Consider the following 22,621-nt stretch of genomic DNA (forward strand, 5'->3'; position numbering starts at 1 on the left):
GAGCTGTCAGGAATTTAAATACACTTTAATGCAAATTCACCAGCTTTGAAAATTGTTTACTGATCTGCAAAATGGGAGCATTCACATCAAACATCTTATTAGAGCAGCCGTGGCTGCTCTAAATGAAAAGTTAATGCATCATGCTTAGAGGGAAGGATTTATTATGTACTAGCACCATTCTGATCTCTTTATCCATCTCCTGTATCTACCATACTTTAAAGTAGATAGTGCTAATAAGTTGTATCTCATAGTCTTGAGGGCTTTAGCTCTCACAAAAGGAGAATAAATATTTTTCCCCAAGCTGGGCAGAGATCTGCACCAGGCATTAACACATAATAGAGTTAGAATTTGAAACCTGGCCACCGTCTATCAGTAGAGTGTATGCTCTTATCCCCTGGGCCATAAAGGGTTGCATATTAAATGCATTAAGGGCTGAAAGAGATGGATCAAGGACTAGAGTACATGCTTTGTGCACAGGAGCCATAGTTCAATCCCTGGTATCTATTGCTGGTATCACATGTCACCCAGCATTGCTGGGAATAGCTCTGAACTATTTGAAAGCACTTAATGACAGCTCTTTACAGGTAGTTCATGGCTATTTAAGGGAGTTTGTTGTTCCTGAGGCCTAGGTCATTCTGTTGTTTTTTTTCTTTTTCTTTTGGATGTTGGACACTCAGTAGTGGCTCTTGGCTCTGTGCTCAGGTGCTCACTCCTAGTGGTATCCAGAGGACAATATGGGATGCCAGGATTGAACCCAGGTTGGCTGTGTGCAAGGCAAATCCCCTATGCACTGTATAGTCTTTCTGGCCCAATCTTTTTATTAATTTTGGTTTATGGGCCACACCTGGTGATGCTCATGGGCTACTCCTGGATATGCACTCAGAAATCGCTCCTGGCTTGAGGGACCATCTGGGACACTGAAGGATCAAACCTCGGTCTGTCCTAGGTTGGCGTAGGCAAGGCAGACACCTTACCACTTGCACCACTGCCCCTATCTTTCTTTATAATCAAATCCCTCAAAGGGGTAATCTGCCCTTGCTCTAGTTATGACAGTCCTCTGCTTTGCCTCCACATCCTGCTTACCGGGGCTCAGACTTCTTCCCACACTGGTTTCATCAGTGGTTCTCTGTGTTCCCATCTAGGACCACAAGTCCTCTCAGGAAGGCCTCTGGGGATGTAGCTTGTTCTTCTTCCTTTGCTTTAGTGAGTTGACAAAGAAATGAGATGTTCTTCATACCATTCACTCATGGTTTCTGGGTCACACCCAGCCGCGCTCAGGGTTACTCCTGGCTCTGTGCTCAGAAATCACTCCCGGCAGGCTTGGGGGATCATATGGGATGTCTGGATTCGAACGGGGGACCATCCTGTGTTGGCAGCATGCGAGGCAAACGCCCTACCACTGTGCAATCACTCTGGCCCCTATGGGGTACTTTTGCTAGATACATTCTTTCTCCTTTTATTAGCCTTCCCTTCCTCTCATACACTTGCATGCATACACACCTTTACGGATAAACTAATCTTCTGCTTCTGTACCTTACATCCTCTGGGCTAGGGGAAAAAAAAATGTCTTCCTTAAGATACTTCGCTGCCACCTGCTGGAAATCTGCTGTGATGGCTCCAGAAATCAGCTCATAGAAAGACACATCCATATTATATATTATTATATATATTATATATTATACCCTGTCTTTTGATCCTAGAGTTTGAACTAAAGGGAACAGTGGGGTTGAGAGTTTAGAGAAAATATGTTTTTCATCTTCAAGCTTCTGCATAATTCCTTGACTTGTCCCCTCCTTCTAGTCTTTGACTCTATGCTCACAATGCTTCATCTGTTTCATGCATGGTAAACTCTGTTTTGTTTCTGCCTCCTGTATGGATATTTGGGTTTGGGTTGAGGATTCTCTGGATGATCCTTTTAGGGTCCACGAGTGAATCTATTTTTAAAGGTATAATTCTCTCTCTTCAGCTGTAGGAGGTCATAGTCATCAGTTTCAGGAGTGAAGGCATGCACTTATCTCTTTTGGGTTCATCATGTAACCTTCTATAGTTTTATATTTATCTTTATATTTTTTAATAATAATTTCTTCATTTAAGCACCATGGATACAAACATGTTTGTAGTTGGATTTTAACCATAAAATGCACACACACACCCTTCACCAGTGCAATTTTCCCACTACCAATGGACATTGGTGTCTTGCCTTTTCTTTTTTTTTTTATATCTTTATTTAAGAACCATGATTACAAACATGCTTGTAGTTGGGTTTTAGTTATATAAATAAAAAAGAACATCCCTCTTCACAAGTGCAGCATTCCCACCACCAATGTCCTCCATCTTTTCCTTCCTTCTCCACCCATGCCTGCATTCAAGACAGGCATTCTATTTCTTTCACTCACTACCATTGTCATGGTAGTTGTCAGTGTAGTCATTTCTCCAAATGAACTCACCACTCTTTGTTAAGGACCGGACCTTCCAGCTCTCATCTCTATTGTCTCTGTGTATTATTACAATAATGCTTTTTACTTTTCTTCAAACCCATAGATGTGTCTGTCTCTCCTTCTGACTTATTTCACTCAGCATAATAGATTCCATGTCCATCCATGTATAGGAAAATTTCATGACCTCATCTCTTCTGATGGCTGCATAGTATTCCATTGTGTATATGTACCACAGTTTCTTTAGCTACTCATCTGTTGTTGGGCATCTGGGTTGTTTCCAGATTCTGGCTATTGTAAATAGTGCTTCAATGAATATAGGTGTGCAGAAGGCATTTTTGTATTGTGTTTTTGTGTTCCTAGGAGTGATCTTGTTGGATCATATGGGTGCTTGTTTTCCAGTTTTTTGAGGAATCTCCATAATGGTTTCCAAAACTGCTGAACAAGATGGCATTCACCAGCAGTGAATAAGAGTTCTTTCTCCCCACATCCCCACCAGCACTGCTTGTTCTTATTCTTTGTGATGTACTCCAATCTCTGTGGCGTGAGATGGTATATCATAGTTGTTTTGATTTGTATCTCCCTGATGATTAGTGATGTGGAGCATTTTTTCATGTATTTTTTGCTATTTGTAATTCTTCTTTGAAGAATTGTCTGTTCATTTATTCTCCCTATTTTTTGATGTGGTTAGATGTTTTATTATTGTTAAGTTCTGACAGTACCTTGTATATCTTCTACATTAGTCCCTTATCTGATGGTTATTGGGTGAATAGTTTCCTCTTACTTTGTGGGTGGCTGGGAGGTCATTTTGATGACACTCAGTGCCAGACTCAAGCTTGCTGTTACTGTATGGAAAGCCTAGTCTTCTTTCCTTTTGAGCTTTCTCCCTGGTCCAATTTAAAGTGTTCTTAACAGAACTTCAAGCAGCTGTCACACTGTGGATGGGGTGAGAGATGGCAGGATTCCTTTGGAGTTTTCTTTGGAAAGGGGGAAACCCTTTGCCCTTTTACAATGCTCATCCCCCTATGCCATAGAAAGAACCTCTCATCAGACCTTCCTTCTCATTGAGATCTGCCCTGGAACTGATAGTCTGAATGTTTCCAGGAAGCCCGAAAAATTTGTTGACTCAATTTCTGTGGCTTTCCTGAGCCAGGATTGCTTCTACTCTAATTTCTATTTTTGCCCTCCCCAAGAGTGCTTGTTTTGGGGTATTATATGTGGGGACAGGAGTTGGAAGCAGGACTTTATAAGGTGGATGGGGTGGTGGTGGCTGGAGACAGGACTGACAGTAATACGATTACAAAGAGGAATCAACAGCAAGCCAGACCCAGCTTCCATTTGCTTCTGTGGCCCTTGATTCAGCAAGGGAGCTTTGTGTTTCAGCACTTAGTTGGGACCTGAAAGATTGGAACAATGAACCCAGACCACAGATCAGTTCTACTGCAGATTAAACTAGTTTTATGAGCATGTCCCTGTTCCCCTCACCTCCAGATCAGCTACTCTAAGACCCTTATCCTTATTTCCTACTTCCTGCCTGTATCCATGAACAATGAAAGGGTAAGATCCAACTGTGGGTTTCTGGATTTTTAGTACTCGCAGAAGAAAATACCAAGCAAACAGAAAAATGGTCTAACTTAGTAAGAAACCATTTCAGTATCTCGAAAGCTTCCAGTAGCAAAGGTTTATTTCTTCCACCTGGGACCCTATGTGGGGGTGCCTCCATCCAGGCATGGACAGGGACATGTGGGGAAAGTTGTGCAATTCCTTCTGCTCATATTTGTTGGTCATAATGTGACCATGGTTAGGGCTGACCCTGGCAGCAAACAGATTCTCCTTATAGACAGGGCAGACATTAGTTTGAATTCTAGCACACTGGGGCAGAGAGCAGGCAAAGAAGGGAGGCCTGGACTGCAATGGGTAAGCCTGATACCATCATTTTCTTGGAATTGGTGGAGAATGTGGCTTCTGGGGAACATTCATCCTGCCATCTCCCTGGGTGCCCAGTGCCTTTAACAGCTGTCCAGAGCCATCTCTGCTGGTATAGCCTGTGCTATGACTTTGTTTCATTGGATGGAGGCCCCAAGGGGACAGAGGGTGCCCCAAGTTCTTCCCAGGTCTACTTTACTATTCTTGCCTTTCTCTGGCCTCCTACCAAGCCTTCTCCCATTTTTGAAAATCTCTAGCTCAAACATGAGTATACATGTAGCCCCAACTCTACCATCACAAACCAGACTCTTACAATCATGTGGCAAGCTCTCCCCAACACAATCCTCACAGTTAATATAGTATCTATGAGCCCCGCTCATGGCTCTTGGCTCTGAAAGTCCTCAGCCTAGACTTCTTCTTTGTGGTTTTGGTTATTACTACCTAAGAGTATCTTCATAGAGAAAAAAGAATCTTCCAAAATTCATAAAGTGTCACAGTTGGTTATCTGGGCATAGACCACATGAAGGCAAGTCCCCTACCCACTATACTCTCTCTTCAGCCATGGAGTTTTCTTTAAAGCTTAGACTCTAGCCAGACTTCAGGGAGGTGAGGGAGAGATGGACACTGAAATTGCTCTGCTTCCTAGAGGTACAGACCAATTGAACTAGAATCAGTGGTAGGTAGCAGGGGAGAGAGTGGTATGCTCCAAAGAGCTCACACCTGAGAGCCCATGAAAGGAAAGCACCCTATTTACTTAAGCAAGCCAAGCCTGCAGAACAGTGTCTGCACAGAAAATGCCACTTGTTCCTGAGAATTTAAAAATTCCAGTCCAGGGGCCAAAGAGATAGCACAGTGGTAGGGCATTTGCCTTGCATGCAGAAGGACAGTGGTTCAAATCCCGGCATCCCATATGGTCCCCCGAGCCTGCTGGAGGCGAGATTTCTAAACATAAAGCCAGGAGTAGCCCCTGAGCACTGCATGTGTGATTTCCCCCACAAAAAAAAAAAAAAAAAAAAAAAGAATTCCAGTCCAACTGAAGCTGTGGCAGTTGAAGCTGTGGCAGTTGAACTTTATTCCCCCTCCCCCCAAGTAGAATAGGCAATCCCAATTTTTGCTATCTCTGGTAAAAATTAATATTTTATATAAAACTCTACCTAGTAAAAGAGTCTATCTCCCTGTAAGCTGAGATGCTGGTAAGCTATTTTAGAATAAAGCATTAAAACATAATAAAAGAATCATGTCCCTGTTGGAGGCCTGGCATTTTTTTTTTTTTTTTTTTTTGGTTTTTGGGTCACACCAGGCAGTGCTCAGGGGTTATTCCTGGCTCCAGGCTCAGAAATTGCTCCTGGCAGGCACGGGATTGCTCCTGGGATGCCGGGATTCGAACCGATGACTTCCTGCATGAAAGGCAAACGCTTTACCTCCATGCTATCTCTCTTTTAGCTGGGTAGAGTAGTGAAGCCATGATAGTGTGTTGTGCAAAGCGGCATGGTATCTGGTCACAGTGTGGATCTGGGGAGCAGCCTGGACAGAGAGAGAGGTGCTGAGCTTGCTCCTGATGGAAGCACCTAGGCCCTTGATGGCGAACATATGGCACGCGTGCCAGCGGTAGCACACGAAGATCTAGCAGCTGGCACGTGGGGAGGGGTCCGCAATTAAGATATACGGCACGGCGGGAGGCGAGTGTGCCAGTGTCTGCTTTGCAGCTCACCTGGCAAAAGGACCGGACTGGCGATTGGGAGGACTGGGCATTGTGCGGCAGTTTGGGTACTCGGGCTCAAAAAGATTAACCATCACTGACCTAGGTTGTCATGAGCTTCCCCTTTCCATGGAAGGGGGCTGAACACTCTAAAAAGTTTACACCTGAGGACCCTTGAAAGGCAAGTAGTGTTCACCCTATGATTCAGTGTCCAGGGCTAATGACCAGGGAATGGAAAGAAGTGACTGAACTCTCACCAGCAAGCTAAGTGTGTGCAGAGGGATAAGGGTGAGTGGGGAGCACCCTCAGGATGAATCCTGTGTTGTTAATTTGGAAGATGAGAGGCTGGTGTGTGGGGGATTTGATTTAGATGGAATTGTGCTAAACCTCCTTCCAGTGGCATTTCTGTGGAGCCAGCACAGACATTGTTTCTGCTCTGTCAGTTGAGTTTAGGGACTAGAAGTGTCACATTCCCATTACTTGCTGGCACATGTTCAGACAGAGGTTGTTGGAGCAAAGAACTCTTGAAAAGAGGAATCAATGTTTGCAGGTAGCATCAGATCTATTGACACTCATTTGAAGATGATCAAGACAAAGAGTTAATCCAAAAACTGCACAAATTGACCAACATACTATGAAACACTTTCATTCTGGCTTCAGAAAGCTTAAGAAAGCCAGTTTAGAATCTTAAGTCTTAAGATTGTAGAAGTGGGGGCCGGAGAGATGGCATGGAGGTAAGGTGTTTGCCTTTCATGCAGGAGGTCATCGGTTCGAATCCCGGCATCCCATATGGTCCCCCGTGCCTGCCAGGAGCAATTTCTGAGTCTGGAGCCAGGAATAACCCCTGAGCACTGCCGGGTGTGACCCAAAAACCAAAAAAAAAAAAAAAAAAAAAAAAAAAGATTGTAGAAGTGGCTCAACTGCTGAATGCAGCTTTGCAGGTAGGAGGCTTGTGTTCAATCTCCAACATGGTATGATCTGCTGGGCATGTCCAGAACCTACAAAACTAAATACATTAATAAGAAAAAATATTAAGTCTTCCCATCTCCAGGCAGAGCAGGGAGAGTGGGAGGATGGCCGCAGCCCTCTCCTTCTGTAGTTGCCACTTCTTCCCCACACACAAGAGTCTAAAGGGCAGAGAGAAAGCTCCAGCCCTTCAGTAAGAGATGGCAGTGTAGCTCCCTGTGAACTTGAGCACCTTTTCAGAATTGATTTACAGTTTTGAGGCTCTTGGCATTTTATTTTTTGTTTGCTTGTTTGGCTTTGTTCGAACCAGAGTCTGTCCAGGGTTGACCGTGTGCAAGGCAAATGCTCTACCATCTTGACATTTTTTTGGGGCATCTCAACTTCTGGCAGTTTTAAGGATCGCCTAGTGGGCATTTTACTGCTTTCTAAAGATGAGTTATTCCTCCTGACCTTTGCTGTACCTACTTCCGTTGAGAGAACTGTACTTTAGGTGAGAGCTTGGCTTTCCTGCAAGACTCTGATTGGAGGCTGGAAGTTAATTTCCACACTTGTCTCCCTGTACCTCCTCATCATCATTGATAAAATGATAAATGCAGCAACTGCTACCTTCTACCTCAAACTTTAACTTCTACCTCAAAGAATTGTTTTCAGATTGAAATGAGTTGCTAGATGTGATGATGCAAAATTAACACTCAGCAACAAATTTACTATTTATTATTGCTTGACCCAGTTGGAGAAATTAAGATCCCATGTGTCTTCTTAAAGATGTGGTGAAGAATTTATGTTTAGTAATTTAGGCTTTGTTTTCTACAGAAAACCACTCCTGCCAGATTCTCTCACGTGTCTGCAATTTAGCTTAACCAGCAGCTGAAGGCTGGATTATGAGGTGCCCTGTGTGCTCCCAGGTATTAGGAGACAGATGTGAGCTCCTCCAGAGACAAGATTTCTTTAGTTTGATTACCCCAAAAGTAACTGGCTTGTATTTTCTTCTCCTGTGGTCTTACAGGTTTCTGGAAGAAGTTGACTACCTGCAAGGAAACTACAAAACATGAAAATCGCTTTGAGGTAACCAGGAAGTCCGGTGACTTCTGAGCTCCTCTCAGGACGGATCTGAGTTCTTTGAACTATAACCACAGGTAATAGATCTGATCTAGTCTCCAGCCTCTTGACAACTTTCCTGGGATGCTTAGATGGTAATTCTTCCTTCAGGAAGTTTAGTTTTTTCTAGGCACCCTGAAATTGCATCCCACTGCATGGGAACTGGGGATTTCTATACGGTACTTTCAGCCTCCACTAAGACTTGTCTTTAATTTTTGTTTTGGAGCCATACCCAGCAGTGCTTAGGGCTTATTTTTGGCTCTGCACTAGGGATTATTCCTGGTGGGACTTGGGGGACTGTCATGAGTACCAGAAACCGAAAGTGGATGGCCAGAAAGATCCTATCCACTAAACTATCTCTTCTGGCCCTGAAGACTTTTTGGAAGTGTTCTAGACTCTGAGACTTAAGCAGTAAATCAGAGCAAAAAATAAAAAAATGTATGTGTGTGTAAGAGAGAGAGAGAAAGAAAGAAAAAAAGGAAAGAAAGAAAGAAAGAAAGAAAGAGAGTATATTTAGGGGCTATACCTGGTTCAGGAGTGAGTGTATGTGTGTGTTTCAGGGATTTGAACCATGATCATAGGTGACATACTGGTGACAGGTATGGCAAGTACCTTACCTCTTGAACTATCTCTCTAGTCCTTATGCTTATAATTTAGTGAAACAGTTGTCATAAATTAAATTGATGTTGTCCACATTGTGACATGAACTATAAAATTAATCAGGGTGGGAATGTTTAGGGTATATTGAAGGGGCCATATATATATTTCAGATTCTTCTCTTTGTGACTGATATTTAAGCAGAAAAATGTAGGGGGATAAAAGAAATGTCTTTAAATGTTTGTTGTTTTTCATATATTGAGCTCTTAGAATTTGCTAATTGATTAGATAACAGTTGTAAAAGAGACCACAATGAATTCCAGGTTTGAGGCCTAAAGCAATCAGAAATACTGACATGGGTAGGACGAAGAGGTTTGACCTACACAGAACAAGGCAGGTTAATTGAAGATGTTCACATTGAGCTCTCTGCTTTGAATTCAAAAGGATATGCCAGGGAAATGTTGGTTTAGAAATTTAAAATTAGGTAGTATACTTACCTTGTTCGTAGCAGACTGGCTTTTGATCTCTGGTAACCCATCTTGTCTCTAAATCTCACCTAGTGTAATCCCTGAGTGCATAGCCAGGAATAAGCCCTAAGAACAGCTGGTTTAAAAAAAAAAAGCTGGTTTTTCCAAAAACAAACAAACAAACAAAATCAAGTTGGAGATGTAAATTTGATAGATGCCATCACATAGATACTAGCAATGATACTAAACTGGTCTTTTAGGAGTCATAAGTAACAGAGGAGGTATGAGAACATCTGTTATGCTCATTCAGTAGGGAAGTAGAAGAGGGGGTTTCATTTCAAGAGACCATTGTGCAGTAGCTGGCCATTGATAAAAAGGCCATCATCTGAAGCCAAGAGACAAAGAGGATGAGAGTGAACTCTATCAGACTTCGCACGGAAAGAGTCTTACCATCGAATTAGTCACTGGGTCATTGTGAATCCATCAGAAGTTGCTGATTAGAATGGTGGGGACACAAGCCAGATGTGAGTTGGTTTATAAAAGAGAAAATGAACTGGTATCAGAAATACATTTTTTTATTCCTACAAAATGAGTGAGGTTGCAATGTTTTCCTTCTAATGGAAGTGAACAAGTAGGAAGGGGAAGGTGGATGATACAGGATTGAACATTGAACATATGAATGGAACGTATGAACCAATGAACATATGAACCAAATGAACATACTGGTAGTATGTTTTACTCTGATAAGCTTTTGCTATCTGGGAGAATTTGAGTGTGGAAGATTGTGGTCACATATGTAAGGGGCAACCTAGAAATGCCTGTAAACAGAGATATATCACAATAACTTAAAAGTGCAAGTAGAGAGAGTGGAGGCAGTGAAGCACATGCCTCACATGTGTACAAGGCCCTGAATTTGATCACCAGCACCACATGCTTTTTATCCTCCTACAGCGCTGCTGGTGTGATCCCTATTGAAACATAAAACGTAAAACGTAAAAGAAGTGTTTTGTTTTGTTTTTAACCTTCAGATTGACAAAAACTGATTCTAGGGAGATAAATATGCAGTATATTCCCCTTTTACCTGGAAGATGTCCCTTAGAAAAGTATTCTAAGGGAATAGCTCAGATGCATGCAGGTATAAACACAGAGATGTCTACTCTGACAATGGTTGTGAAAGTAAAAATTGGTACCTACAAAACCTGAAGAGTCCAACTCACTCACCTGCCAGCTTTCCAGGTAGAGGGAACCCAGAAACTCACATTTTATTGCTTTGCAGATGAGGAAACTTGGCACCAGAGAGAGGGAGTGACAACCCCAGTGTACATCGTGTGGAGAGCAGTCCTCAACTGTGGGCATTCCACAGCCCTCTCTGTGTGGCTTGGAGTTGGAGACCTTTGTGAGGTACTGCATCCATTTATTGTTTTTTAATTGGCTTTCTCTTTTCTGCAGAAGTTTGTTGGCAGTACCTTTGTTTCACACACAAGGTTTTTCATGCCTGAAGTCTGGGACAAAAGGACAGCAGAAGACTAACTTCATTTCCTGGAAACTTACCATGGAAGGGTGCTGTGGGGTGAGGGTGGGAGTGCATTTTCCGGATTCCTTCATGAGAGTGATAGTCTGAGAAAGGACGTTTTCTCCTCTCCTATAACTTTCATACAATTCGTCACAGACATACAAAGATGTCTAGTAAATCCTACAATTATCAGCCCAGTTTTTTAATAAGAAAATAAAAGCCAGTACTCTTGGTCCCTTTAGAGGGAGGAGCCTTCCTCCCTGATTTAGCTCTTCCTTGCTCCAGCACCAAGCCTAAGAGAAACCACCCTTGATGTGTCCATCAAAAAAAGTTGTGGTATGTGCCTAACTTTTTTTGGAGGTCTCTTAAAGTTAGTGTGAGGTCTTGGGCTATGCCATGTCCCTTTTCTGGCTCAGTAAACAAGTTCTCCCTCCTTCCCCAATCTTGCCCAAGTGCTTCAAAAGCACATGGAAATCAGATGCCTTTCTTCTCCCTTGTGTCCATTCCAGACCTCCAATGGCCGACCAGAGGATGGACATTTCTTCCACTATCAGTGATTTTATGTCTCCGGGCACCACTGACCTCCTCTCCAGCCCTCTTGGCACCAGCAGCGTGGATTGCAACCGGAAACGGAAGGGCAGCTCTACTGACTACCAGTAAGGTCTCCAGGGCACTTCTTCCTTTGTCCTGATGGCAAGTCATTTCCCTGGAAAGCAGCATAGTTTCTCTGGTTTCTCCTGGAAGATTGGGATGCCATGGTGGAAAGGGAAGAGGAGGAAAGAATCCACATTAGCAGCCACAGTGCTGGCTCTTTCCTCTCTCTGTAGAAGTACAAACCAGTGGGAGCCTCCAGCCCTTCTGAGGCATTTACTTCCCTCTGCCATCCCCACCTCTAGGAAAAAGAACTTTCTGAAAGCCTAAATCATCTGCATTAGCCCCTTTGTCTTTTGTTCCCTATGCCAGACAGCTCAGCCTTTAATTTTAAAGACTTCAAAGAGAGCACTGACCTAGAGCCTCTCTCTGAGGACAAGGAATTCTTAATTAATGCCCGTGGAGTGATAAGAAAAGGTCATCTCTGAAAATAGCATAGTAACATTGATATTGTCTTGAAACATTATTTAAATTAGCAAGTGCCTGTTATATTAAATAGTATTTTTGTTTTTTTTTAGACTTGATGACTTTTCTTTTGAGTAAGTAAACTTTCACACTTACAATCAACTCCTCTCTATCTGTACAAATGCCATGGAAATCAGGCAGTCTAGACTAATCAAAGGCGCATTTTCGTTTGTTGAGGCAACTGCGTGGAAACTTACCCAAATGTACACTTAAGAGATTTTCTTTGTTAATGAGGGATCATCTCCAAGCAGGTATCCTCCTACAGCAGATGACCTTTCTGCTGAAGTTTACAGGTTGAATTTGGGGAGCACATTGACTGGAGGTCAGATGTCCATTAGGAGATTCTATAATTAACATGTAAGTTATTCTAGATGATTAAGAGAGCAATTGTCCAGGGGATGGAATGGGTGTGAGGTGCAAAGGGGTTTTTCTCCTCTTGCCATAATCTATCAATCTCAAAATACAGTTTCCTTGACAGATCAGCCTGTCTGAACCAGGGCTGGTAGAACCACAGCTGTGTTCTAAGATCTCTATCACCTCGAACTGGGATTTCCCACCTTCTTCCTATCCCAGGCCTTCAGTTTTCCTTTAGGGATCCTGGTTTGCTAATCTTATGTGTGACTCCTGGTTGCACCCATACTAGTTGAATGTTCATCAACCCTTTGCCCAGAGCCCTTTGATTCTGATCTTTTTCTGGTCTTTTCTACTAAACTTCTCTTTTCCCAAGGAGTTCAGCCAGGCCTAGGAGAGCAGATACCCACCTAACAGAAAGGAAGAGTGAGCTTTTATCTTCCCATATGATTTCCTTTAAATTTAGGACCAGTTAGAAAAAGTGCCTGTCTCTGAAGAGAACAAGGACCCCAGGCCGGGAGCAATGTTTCTTAAAACATATGAGGAGATTTAGTGCTCCTGAGCAACTGTCCCCTTGACCCTGGAGAAAACAGTGCTTGAATGACCCTCATTCCTCTTTCTTCCCAGATTAAGCAAGGAGCAAAGCTAAATGACAGTCATTGCTCTCCTAGATGGCAGGGCGAGGGCAGAGAACAAGCTGAACTTAGATGTGTTTAGAATACCTCGTCCTAAGCAGCTTGGCTTATTTTATGCTGAATCACACGCAGGCTGCCTGGGATTTGGGTCCCTTTGGTGACCTTGAGATTCTGTGCTAAACAGATTCTGTGCCTGCCACCCCACCTCCTCCAGCCCAGTCATTTCCTTCCTGGCTGAGCTTTAGAGCATTTGGGTAGCAGTATCTTTGCAACATTCCCCAGGGCTCTGCTCAGTACTTCTTGTTGCTTCTTTGACTATCCTTCCTCACTTCACTCCACAGCACCAAATGTATGTTTACCAACATATATTTGATCCTGAATATGTTCTGCAAATAAATAAATTTCATTTGTCCAGAATAATGGAGGGAGTTAAAAGGGATGAGGTGCAGTTATCTGGATACTCTGATTAGCTCAGAGTTTCTTTAAGGGCTGTGTCACCTCAAATTTCAAACTATCAAGATTTGGTACAATATATAATTAACATACAATCTATAATATAACTTGTGATATTCATCAGCATTTATAGTAGGTGTGCGTTCTTAGTGTTTATTAATATGCCTAATCAATGCTTTGACTACTTGAGCTTTTTATTTGCTTTCTGGATAAATGAGAACCTCTGTACTCAATATGCTATTTTGTGGGTCTTTGTCACTGAACAGTCATGTTCTCTTCTTTTCAGGGAAAGCATGGACACAGACAAAGATGACCCTCATGGAAGGTAACAGGAACTTCTCATTTATAACTCAGTGTCCTTAGAGCCATTTTCTGTGTATAATTACACATCCTATTAGTTGGTGCAGCTTCATTGGAAATAAGCAAGAAGATCTGATCAAATATGTGTCACAATTGTCTCTCTCAGCCTCTAATGTGATGAGAGCCATTATGTGTCATAGGGAGATGCCAGGGATTAGGCCGGGAAAAGGAGAAATGTAGACCTTTACCATTAATCTCCAGGGAATGTATTTTAATCTTTTGCTTTCCCCCATCTAGGGTAGACTACTCAGAGCACCAAGGAAGAATAAAAAATGCAAGGTATGGAGACAATAATATTATACTGGGTAGAGTGCTTGCCTTGCACACAGCTAACCTAGGTTTGATCCCTGGTTCCTGGTACTACATATATTCCCAGGGCTCCCCAGGAGTGATCCTTTTTTTTTTTTTTTTTTTTTTTTTTTTGTGGTTTTTGAGCCACACCCGTTTGATGCTCAGGGGTTAGTCCTGGTTATGCGCTCAGAAATCGGCCCTGGCTTGGGGGGACCATATGCGACACCAGGGGATTGAACCGCGGTCAGTCCTATGCTAGTGCTTGCAAGGCAAACATGTTACCTCTAGCGCCACCTTCCCGGCCCCAGGAGTGACCCTTGAGTATAGTGTAGAGCCCTGAGTTCTGTACACTGCCAGGTATGACCCCAAAATTAAAAAAAAAAAAAAAAAAGAACAAAAAGGCAAGGCATGGGTCCTGGGGTGGATAGTGCAAGGTTACACATATTTTGCATGCATCCCATGGCCCCCTAAGTGTTGTATCTTTGGGTCCTAGCATTAGCTTACTGGTCTTGTTGGCTGAGAATCAATGGGAGGGTAACCCAGGCCTTCTGAGCACCATTCCCTCCAACCCGCCAAAAAAGTGCATAGTCAGCTTGATACTCCCAATCTATCCATAGATGACCATGGCTCTACTTGTTTACATGCAACCTCATCCTGTCCAATATGCTTTGGCACTGTCAGACACTTGGGGAGTAGCAGAGGGATATTGTACCTTGGTTTGCTTCAGCCTTTGGACCCAAATTCTCTCCAGGCTTTGCTGTTTGCTACTCTTTGCTACTGAAGCATATTTAACCTGAAAAGGACTTTGGAGGCAGCAGAAATAATCCACTGCTTAGTATTCAGCAAATTACTCCTTCCTGATTTGAGAGCCTTTCCAACAAGACTAAGATTCAGGATCCTGTCCCTTGCCTGTCAAAAAGGCATTATTGCTTGCAAGTCCTGGCATGAGGGTACAGTGGGGTGTTGTTTCCTTACATAGCTTCTCCAATACAGGCCCCACCTATCTTCTGCTGCACTGTGTGCACCTTTCCTATGGGCCTCCTCACTCTTCTGCCTTGAGTCAGAGCCACCCAAGGCTGTGTTGTGACTCATATCAGGGGCTGCAGAATCTGATTTTCCCTTTGAGCAAAATATCCCATTGTTCTGTTGCTACATACATAGTGGCAGCACCTATATGCACACCATCATGACTTATCATGTTTAAGGGGTGTGCTCACAAATAGTGGGTGCATATCCAGCAGGAAGAGGATGCCTTGGTAAACACCAGTTCCTGGGAGGGAAGAGTGTGCTCCACTCGGGTACATGTGTAGCATCTGTTCCATTTAGGTGGGGTCCTGCTTCAGCCACGTCTGGCAACATTTGGAGCCTCTTTTGGGCCACACAGCAGGTGCTTCAGAAACCCCAGTGGCTCACTGCAAGACCAGGTGATGGTGCCTGAGGAACCCTGCCCTCATAGACCCCTGCCTCCCATCTCTTTTCTTTCCATACCTATCTTCCAAGTGCACAGAGGCTGAGAGGAAAAGAAATAAGGAGAAATAAACCATTCAGATTAGCCAGAAAACATAGTCTGAGTAGTATTTCTTGTTAATATTAGGAATGAGGGAAGCAACACAATATATAATCCTCACCTGGTACTGAGGCCACCTACTTTGGCCAGTGAAGCAGAAAAATCTAGTTTTTCTGAAAATTCTGAAAATTATGTATCTGCCTTCTTGGGTAAAGACTAAAAATAGCTATAACTTATTCCTGTCATTGATGCTTTGAGACTCAGTTTGTAGAAAACATCTTTCCTGTTGTTCAGGGAGGCTCACAGTCAGATTGAAAAGCGGCGCCGGGATAAAATGAACAGTTTCATTGACGAATTGGCCTCTTTGGTGCCCACATGCAACGCAATGTCCCGGAAATTAGATAAACTTACCGTGCTAAGGATGGCCGTTCAGCACATGAAAACACTACGAGGTAAGCTCTTGGTCTTGTTCCTTCATGCTCTCGCCCACAACTATTCCCACCCCTTTTCTAGATGTTCTGAGTTATAAAGGAAAGTATTTATTCCAAGTGTATAACCTCAGTAGGCCTATGATTTTCAGCAATAAACATGATGCCCAGTAAAGTGATTACTGAGTTCATGTGAGTACAATGGTGTGCTGACCATCCATCCACAGAGGGCTACAGCTGTGATGTGTGTCTGTACCCCTTTCCATCCAGTGGGAACCCACAGAAACAGAGATATGCACGGTAACACAGAAAAATTAGCTTCAGCATTCAAAAGGAAAATTCAATTTGGTTTCTATGAAGAGTGAGTCACTAGTTGCTAGTTCTGGCTGCATTTTATTGTCAGGAATGAATACTGATGATATTTTCATCCTCCTGGAATTTTCCCAAGCTAGATCGACTCTTCATGAGGGAGGCAATATTTTCCTTTTCTAAGTATGAGGAGAGTGAGAAAACAGAGACAGAAATGTGGAAGTGACTTATCCAAATCACAGGAGAAATTTGAAACATTGGGCATTTCAACAAATGCCTGTGCTGGAATTTTCCATAGCCACTCTGGACTATTTGAGGAAGTTGAACAGTGGGCATTTGGTGAAATCTTTTATCTGTGTGGTGTAAGAACTGTGTCTTGTAGTTCACAAAGCCACCAGAAATCAGCAGTTGATTTCCAATTGACTTTTGATCATTATTCAACAGTATTAATGTATCCTATGCTTGGAGAATGACACTTGGAAATCCATATAAATGAAGATGACTAGAGATTAAGCTATTATAAGCTAATTTCTGTTAACTTGAAAAGAAAAGGGTGCCAGAGCTTTCGTTATTATAAAAAGCAGGAATAGGGATCAATGGTATGTGCCGAAGTGATTGATATGTGAGTCACAGACTCATTCTCTTTTCCTCCTTCCCTCTAGTATTAAGAATTGTCTTAGATCCACTTTATTTCTTCACTATTCTAACCATTGTGCCTATTTTAAGTCATTTACACTGACATTTTCCTCTTAAGTTATTGTCCTCCTGAATGATGCTAAATTGACAGCATTTTAAACATGAGTCTTGTCCCTTTTCAGTCCTGGGAATCTAAGTTGCATTTACTGAAATAATGCATTTCTACAGGTTGCCAAGCTCATTTAACTCCCACTACCCCATGAAGAACTCACAGTAAATGCCCTCTACAATAGATTTCCCCAGGGCTTGGCAGGCAGCATGATTTCCAAAGAACATCCATTTAATAAAGCTGTTGGGAGGAGTGAACCCTCCCAGAGGTCTCTACCAATTTGCTTTCTAGATCAGTTGCCTTCCCTTTTGAAGCAAATTTGGTGTTGATGGGGGAGGCACATACCTCTCAAGTAGTGCTCAGTGGGCTCAGGGGTCACTCCCAGCAGCACATAGCCAGATAGCTTGGGCCAAGTAATGAGGTACTGCTCAGACCTGTGTAGTGCTGGAGGTACAAGAAAAACATCTAGTCATACTATAGGGCCTCAAAAATTAAACCTGGGGGTGGTGTGGTGCTGGCATATGCAAGGTAGCAAAGTATGTCTTCCTAACCCTTGAAACAAATCATTTAACTTCCACCAATCATTTCTTGACTTTTCACTATTATGACCAAAAAATAAGCTTGTATAGTCTCCTGTAGGCATCAGTATCCTCTCTGATATTTTAGGATTGTATCCAAAACCATTTCTATTTCTGCCTTATTTGAGGAAAAGATAAATTTAAAATCCCAGGGACTAAGCCACATTTGGAAGGTATGAGGCCGCTAGGTAGAACGAGGCATGGTCTAGATATGAAGTGTACCCACTTATTAGGTTCTTCTTTTCTCCCCCCATAAGGTGCCACCAATCCATATACAGAAGCAAACTACAAACCAACTTTTCTGTCAGACGATGAATTGAAACACCTCATTCTCAGGGTATGTTGGGTGGTAGGATTGTTTTACACTTTTATGTTTGTGAGTTTTGGTAAGTAGAAGCATGCAGAAATTTTTATATGCTGAACTCTGTTAGGATCACATTCTCTTTCAACCTTCACCTCATCTTCCTGTTTGGGGAGGCTTCCTGTTCTTTCCCTGAGATCTTCCTCTTCCCTTTCTAATTTTGTTGAGGTAAAAATTGAAGGTCTATGTTAGTGTGATTTTTGAATAAGGTGAGGGAAGGTATTGTTAAAAATAGGAGGTAATTAAGAATCTCATTCCTGCATAAAAGTTTTAGAGAGGAACTGAAACTGATAATAATTTGAGAATTTCTCTTTTAATCACCAGCTCAGAAGCCTCCTTCTCAAATCATCACACCAAATCCCCTCAGAGCAACATACCTTATAAACACTTTGTAAAGCAAGAAATAAAGCAGGCAGAGGAGGGGACACTTTCACCTACTGGGCTCAATTCTTCTGGCTTATGGCTGCAGAGCCTTGTAGGTGTCGCATGGAACTTGAGCATGTCCCCTCCCAGGTAGCACAAGTTTCACTTGGAAATTTCAGGCAGAGATGATGGATTCAGAAACAAGCTGTAAGCTATGACAGGGAAACAAAATTTAAAGGAAAAATTCTCGCCCCTGTCTCCCTGTAACCTGATTTGACCTCACTGGTGAAGCCCCCTACAGAATTTTGGCACCTTCCTTTGAGAAATCTGCCAAGCCCCAGATGGAAGGTAGTTCTGCTGGTTTTTCACATCATCACTTCCCATTTTCAGCTCAGGCTGGCTGCAGTTTCTCTGTGAGTCTCTCCTGCCACTCACTCCAGTATTTTCTGTTTATCCCATCATGCCATGCTTTATTACTGGAAAGCTTTCAGCTGCACTCACCAGAAGTCTTCATGAATAAATAGGATGTGGTTCCTCAGATATGGCCAGTCCCAGACAAAATGTGAGGTTCTGGTGCAGTGGATTGATGAGATCAGTAGGCCTCATCTGGGCTGTCTGTGTTCTCTCTGTTACTAGTTGACATGGGACTGGCTCTCATTCCAATTGAATTTGGGCACCAGAGCTCAAGATAACTTCTTCTCTGAGGGTCAAAAGATGGTCGTCAGGTCTGAGCAGTCAGAGTAGTCAGAAAAAAGGGGCAGGGAGACTCAAGGAAGCTAGATGCCCTTCTTGTCAGAAAAGGTTCTCCTTCCTGATAGTGAACTTATCCAGAAGGTGTGACTCCCTAATTCTAGAGTAGGCTTTAGAGCGAGTATTTGATTTTTTCCAGGCAAGCAAAAGGCAATAGAGATGGCAGTTGGTTCTCAAAACAGCATTTGTTGCTTATTTTCTAGAACCACCTCCATCTGGCTCCATTTCCCTCTAGAAGTGGCTCCCACACCCACTGGAAAATCTCAGCTATGCTCTTATTGGCGTGGGCTTCAATGTGGCTGGTGACTCCCTTGTGATCACATTTGATGCTCTGTTTGACACAGCTGTAATACTGTCCTCCCTAACATGCTTCTGAATTGAGCCATGTTTTCCTGTCACTTATAGGTGCACTTATGTTTTTGAATATAAAAAGTCCCATATTCTGGCTTATCATTGGTAATCATTTGCAATTTCATGTGATTTGTAGGATCTGAGAGGCATGCCTCCTCCATCTTCCACTTGCAAACATTCACTAATTCGAAGAACATGCTAAGTACTTGCTGTCTGTGCATGATATTCTCTGGAAACTCACTGATAAACACTGGTGGGTTTGAGGCTTCACTATAGGTTTGTGATGAACCTACGAGGGTCACTCTTAATTTTTCAAACCCAATTCTCTCCCCATCTCTCCATGTGATGTTCTGCAGGAGGACTTTGTGGAGTTGAGATATGTGCTAAATGTACAACATCTCTAGAGAGACTACTTCAGGGCCAGCTTCATGAATTTTGCACAATTTACTCATGGGTTGGTGCTTGGTTTGATGCACCACCACCACCATTTTGAAAATACTAATTTGTGGGATCAGAGAGATATTATGGGAGGGTAGGTATCTGCCTTGCATGTGGCTGACTCTTGTTCAATCCTCTGCACCACTATGTTCTTCTTGAGCATTGGCAGGAATAATCCCTGAGCACATAGCCAGGAATAAACCCTGAGCACTTCTGGATGTGACCCAAAAACAGAAAGGAAAAAGAAAAATCTTTAATTTTTGAACAAGGATCTGTATCTCTTCATTGTGCCCTCAACCTTCCAAATTTTATAGCTGGTCCTTTCTACCTTGAACTTTTTAAAATATATATGTATATATATGTATATATGACAAGCTCCATTTGTCACAAATCCTTTATAATTGTCACTTCCAAGTAATTTTCTAGTACTTGTCAGAGTGTGGCACAGGATTTTAATGTGCTATTCAAGCTAAATACTTCTTGGGTGCACCTTTCCTGGTTTTCTGTTTTCAGAAATGCCAGTGGTGATCTGTCCTCTGAGGAAATTCTGCTCACCTCTCTGACAAGTTTGATGATTATGAAGCACTGCCTAATCCTTGCAATGTCCAGGTGCCCAGTTTCTGGGTCTCTTCTTTATTACAGGCAGGGTCCATGAAGATGATGTTTGAACCATTTGGCAGCAGGAGCTGGGCTTCTGTTTTTACCAATGTGATTCTGACTCATCTCTCCCTCACTCCCAAGTGTTCTGAAAATACCTTTGATAAACACAATTTCAGAGTATGGTCAACATGGTCCATTTATAATGTTTGAAGACTGTTCTTGCCCATGTTTTGAATCTTAGCCCGATCCCTCCTCAGAGCCTTGTGTCATTCACTAACTCAATTGTCTTCCCAATGCTGAGCCTTTCTGAAGGCCCTGTCTGACGCATCTGCACTTAAGTATACACTATGAAAGATACTCTAATTTCACTCATCATCTCACCTTGACTTTCCTTGCTAGTGTTTCTCTACCATACTAAATGCTTTGAACCTCTCAACCTTGACCATATCCAGCAGCTTTAGCAACCTTCTCCTGCTTCATTCTCATCATGGCTACAGGTCTGACTTGTCCCAGCATTTTCTTCACAATGTCACAGTCACCTTCTGCATAGGCACCTTTTATGCCACATCATTTCCTCAATGAAATGCCTCAAAACATTTCTTTTCTTAAATAAGATTGTCTGCAAGGCAAATGAGGAAGTTATTAATACCTTATTTCTTGACAGAATGAGGCTTCCAGCAGATGGTGCTGGGAAAGTTGCTCCCCCTCCCTGTCATGCCTTGCCCCTGGGCCAGCTCAGAGGTCTGACTTGGGAAAGGCTTAGGCTCAGCCCAGCTCCCTGCTGGCTTGCTGGCTTGCCAAATTCGCTCTTGGGGCAGGAGTGCTCCAGTTCCCCTAGTTTTCCTTTCCTCCCAGCACCAGGGCCCACATCTTTTTACCATTCCTTCTGGCATATGCATTCATTTTCTCTTCTGATGAATTAAGCTAAATTCCAATGGCCTTTTTCTAAAAAAAGGGAAGCAAGTTTCTCTGGAATTTTCCAAAGAGCAGGCTGAGACTAGTGAATAAGGCAGGAAGTTGAACCAATGTGTTATAGGACTTTTGGAGATGAGGAGACAAACAAGTCTGATGTTTCCTGTGCACACATAAGCTCTTCTAAACTCTTCAACTTAAGCTTTGCTATCTGTCCACTTCATTCTAATAACTATGGTCCTGTCCATACACCTGACTTTATTGGCACTTTAGTTTTTTTTAACCTGTATGCAAAGTGAAGGAGAGGTATACAAAATTTTTTCAGTTTGAGGTGTTTTGTTTGTTACTTTCCCCCCTATATTTCTCCCCCACTTTTTTTTTTTTTTTGCATTTTTATTTAGGGTATAGACACACTGTGCCTGGATCAAAGGATAATATTTGAGATCAGTAGCTCTTTGCCTATTTTAGAATCACTTTGGGGTGTAAGGGCAAGATGGCATATAAGTGAAAGCAATGCCAATGACCCAGTCTTAATCCAAATAAACAGCATTAAAAACAAAACTGAGAATGAAAGAAAATACCACTCTAAATGCTGTCCTAGAGAGATCCATGTCAGTGGAGATATTCGATTTGAGGACATATGGTAGCGAGTATATTAAAAAGGAATTTCTGATCTTAAAGATTTATTTCTATCTCAGATTCTATAGAGAATTATAATAATTAGGTCAGGGAAATATAATTTCTCTGGACTTTTAAAAAATCAAAGGAAAATTGTTCAGCTGAATTCTGCTTTGAAATTGAACTTCCTTCAATTGAATTTTCTTTGAAATCATTAGGTTACACATGTGCATAGAATATGCCTTGGAGAGAATCTTATTCTCATAAACATTTGTGCAATTCTATATCCAATATACCTCTGAGACTCTCGATGAATATAATTCTGTGCTTTAGATTCTTTAGAAATAAACCCTTGTTTATGATCAGTAACTGTAAATCATGTTTTATAAAGTGTAATAAATTGATTGTCCATTTCTCTTAATTAGGCAGCAGATGGATTTTTGTTTGTCGTAGGATGTGACCGAGGGAAGATCCTCTTTGTATCAGAGTCTGTTTTCAAGATCCTAAACTACAGCCAGGTATTGCTTATGCTTCTGTGGGTGGTGGGCCACCTCCTAGCAGCCAGACAGGTCACCCCACTGCTAAGAATAAGAGTAGAGAAGAGAAATCACAAGTGAAGAGCTTATCCTGTTTCCCCACTGCATCCTTCTAGAAAAACTTTAACGGAGAAATGATGAATTTAAACATTGACAATTCTTAAATGCCATTGAACATGTTCCATTTTCTGATTGGGAATTTTGGCTCTGATCTCAGG

The 22,621-nt window shown here is 42.3% G+C and overlaps 2 protein-coding genes across 4 annotated transcripts in view; one reads left to right on the top strand and one right to left on the bottom strand.

Moving 5' to 3' along the window:
• Positions 1–22,621, bottom strand: part of LOC126018963 (40S ribosomal protein S4, X isoform-like) — a 965,922-nt gene that overhangs the window by 502,909 nt on the left and 440,392 nt on the right. The window lies entirely within an intron of this gene.
• BMAL1 (basic helix-loop-helix ARNT like 1) overlaps positions 1–22,621 on the top strand; it is a 120,416-nt gene that overhangs the window by 71,863 nt on the left and 25,932 nt on the right. Inside the window, exons 3-10 of the mRNA XM_049781121.1 lie at positions 8,033–8,162; positions 10,465–10,589; positions 11,211–11,357; positions 13,543–13,581; positions 13,854–13,895; positions 15,709–15,866; positions 17,732–17,811; positions 22,293–22,385. Coding sequence (XP_049637078.1) covers positions 11,218–11,357; positions 13,543–13,581; positions 13,854–13,895; positions 15,709–15,866; positions 17,732–17,811; positions 22,293–22,385 — 552 coding nt within the window. The 5' untranslated portion in view covers positions 8,033–8,162; positions 10,465–10,589; positions 11,211–11,217. The remainder of the gene's footprint in view (positions 1–8,032; positions 8,163–10,464; positions 10,590–11,210; positions 11,358–13,542; positions 13,582–13,853; positions 13,896–15,708; positions 15,867–17,731; positions 17,812–22,292; positions 22,386–22,621) is intronic.

The sequence above is a fragment of the Suncus etruscus genome, chromosome 9 (genome assembly GCF_024139225.1).
Source record: "Suncus etruscus isolate mSunEtr1 chromosome 9, mSunEtr1.pri.cur, whole genome shotgun sequence".
Taxonomy (NCBI): domain Eukaryota; kingdom Metazoa; phylum Chordata; class Mammalia; order Eulipotyphla; family Soricidae; genus Suncus; species Suncus etruscus.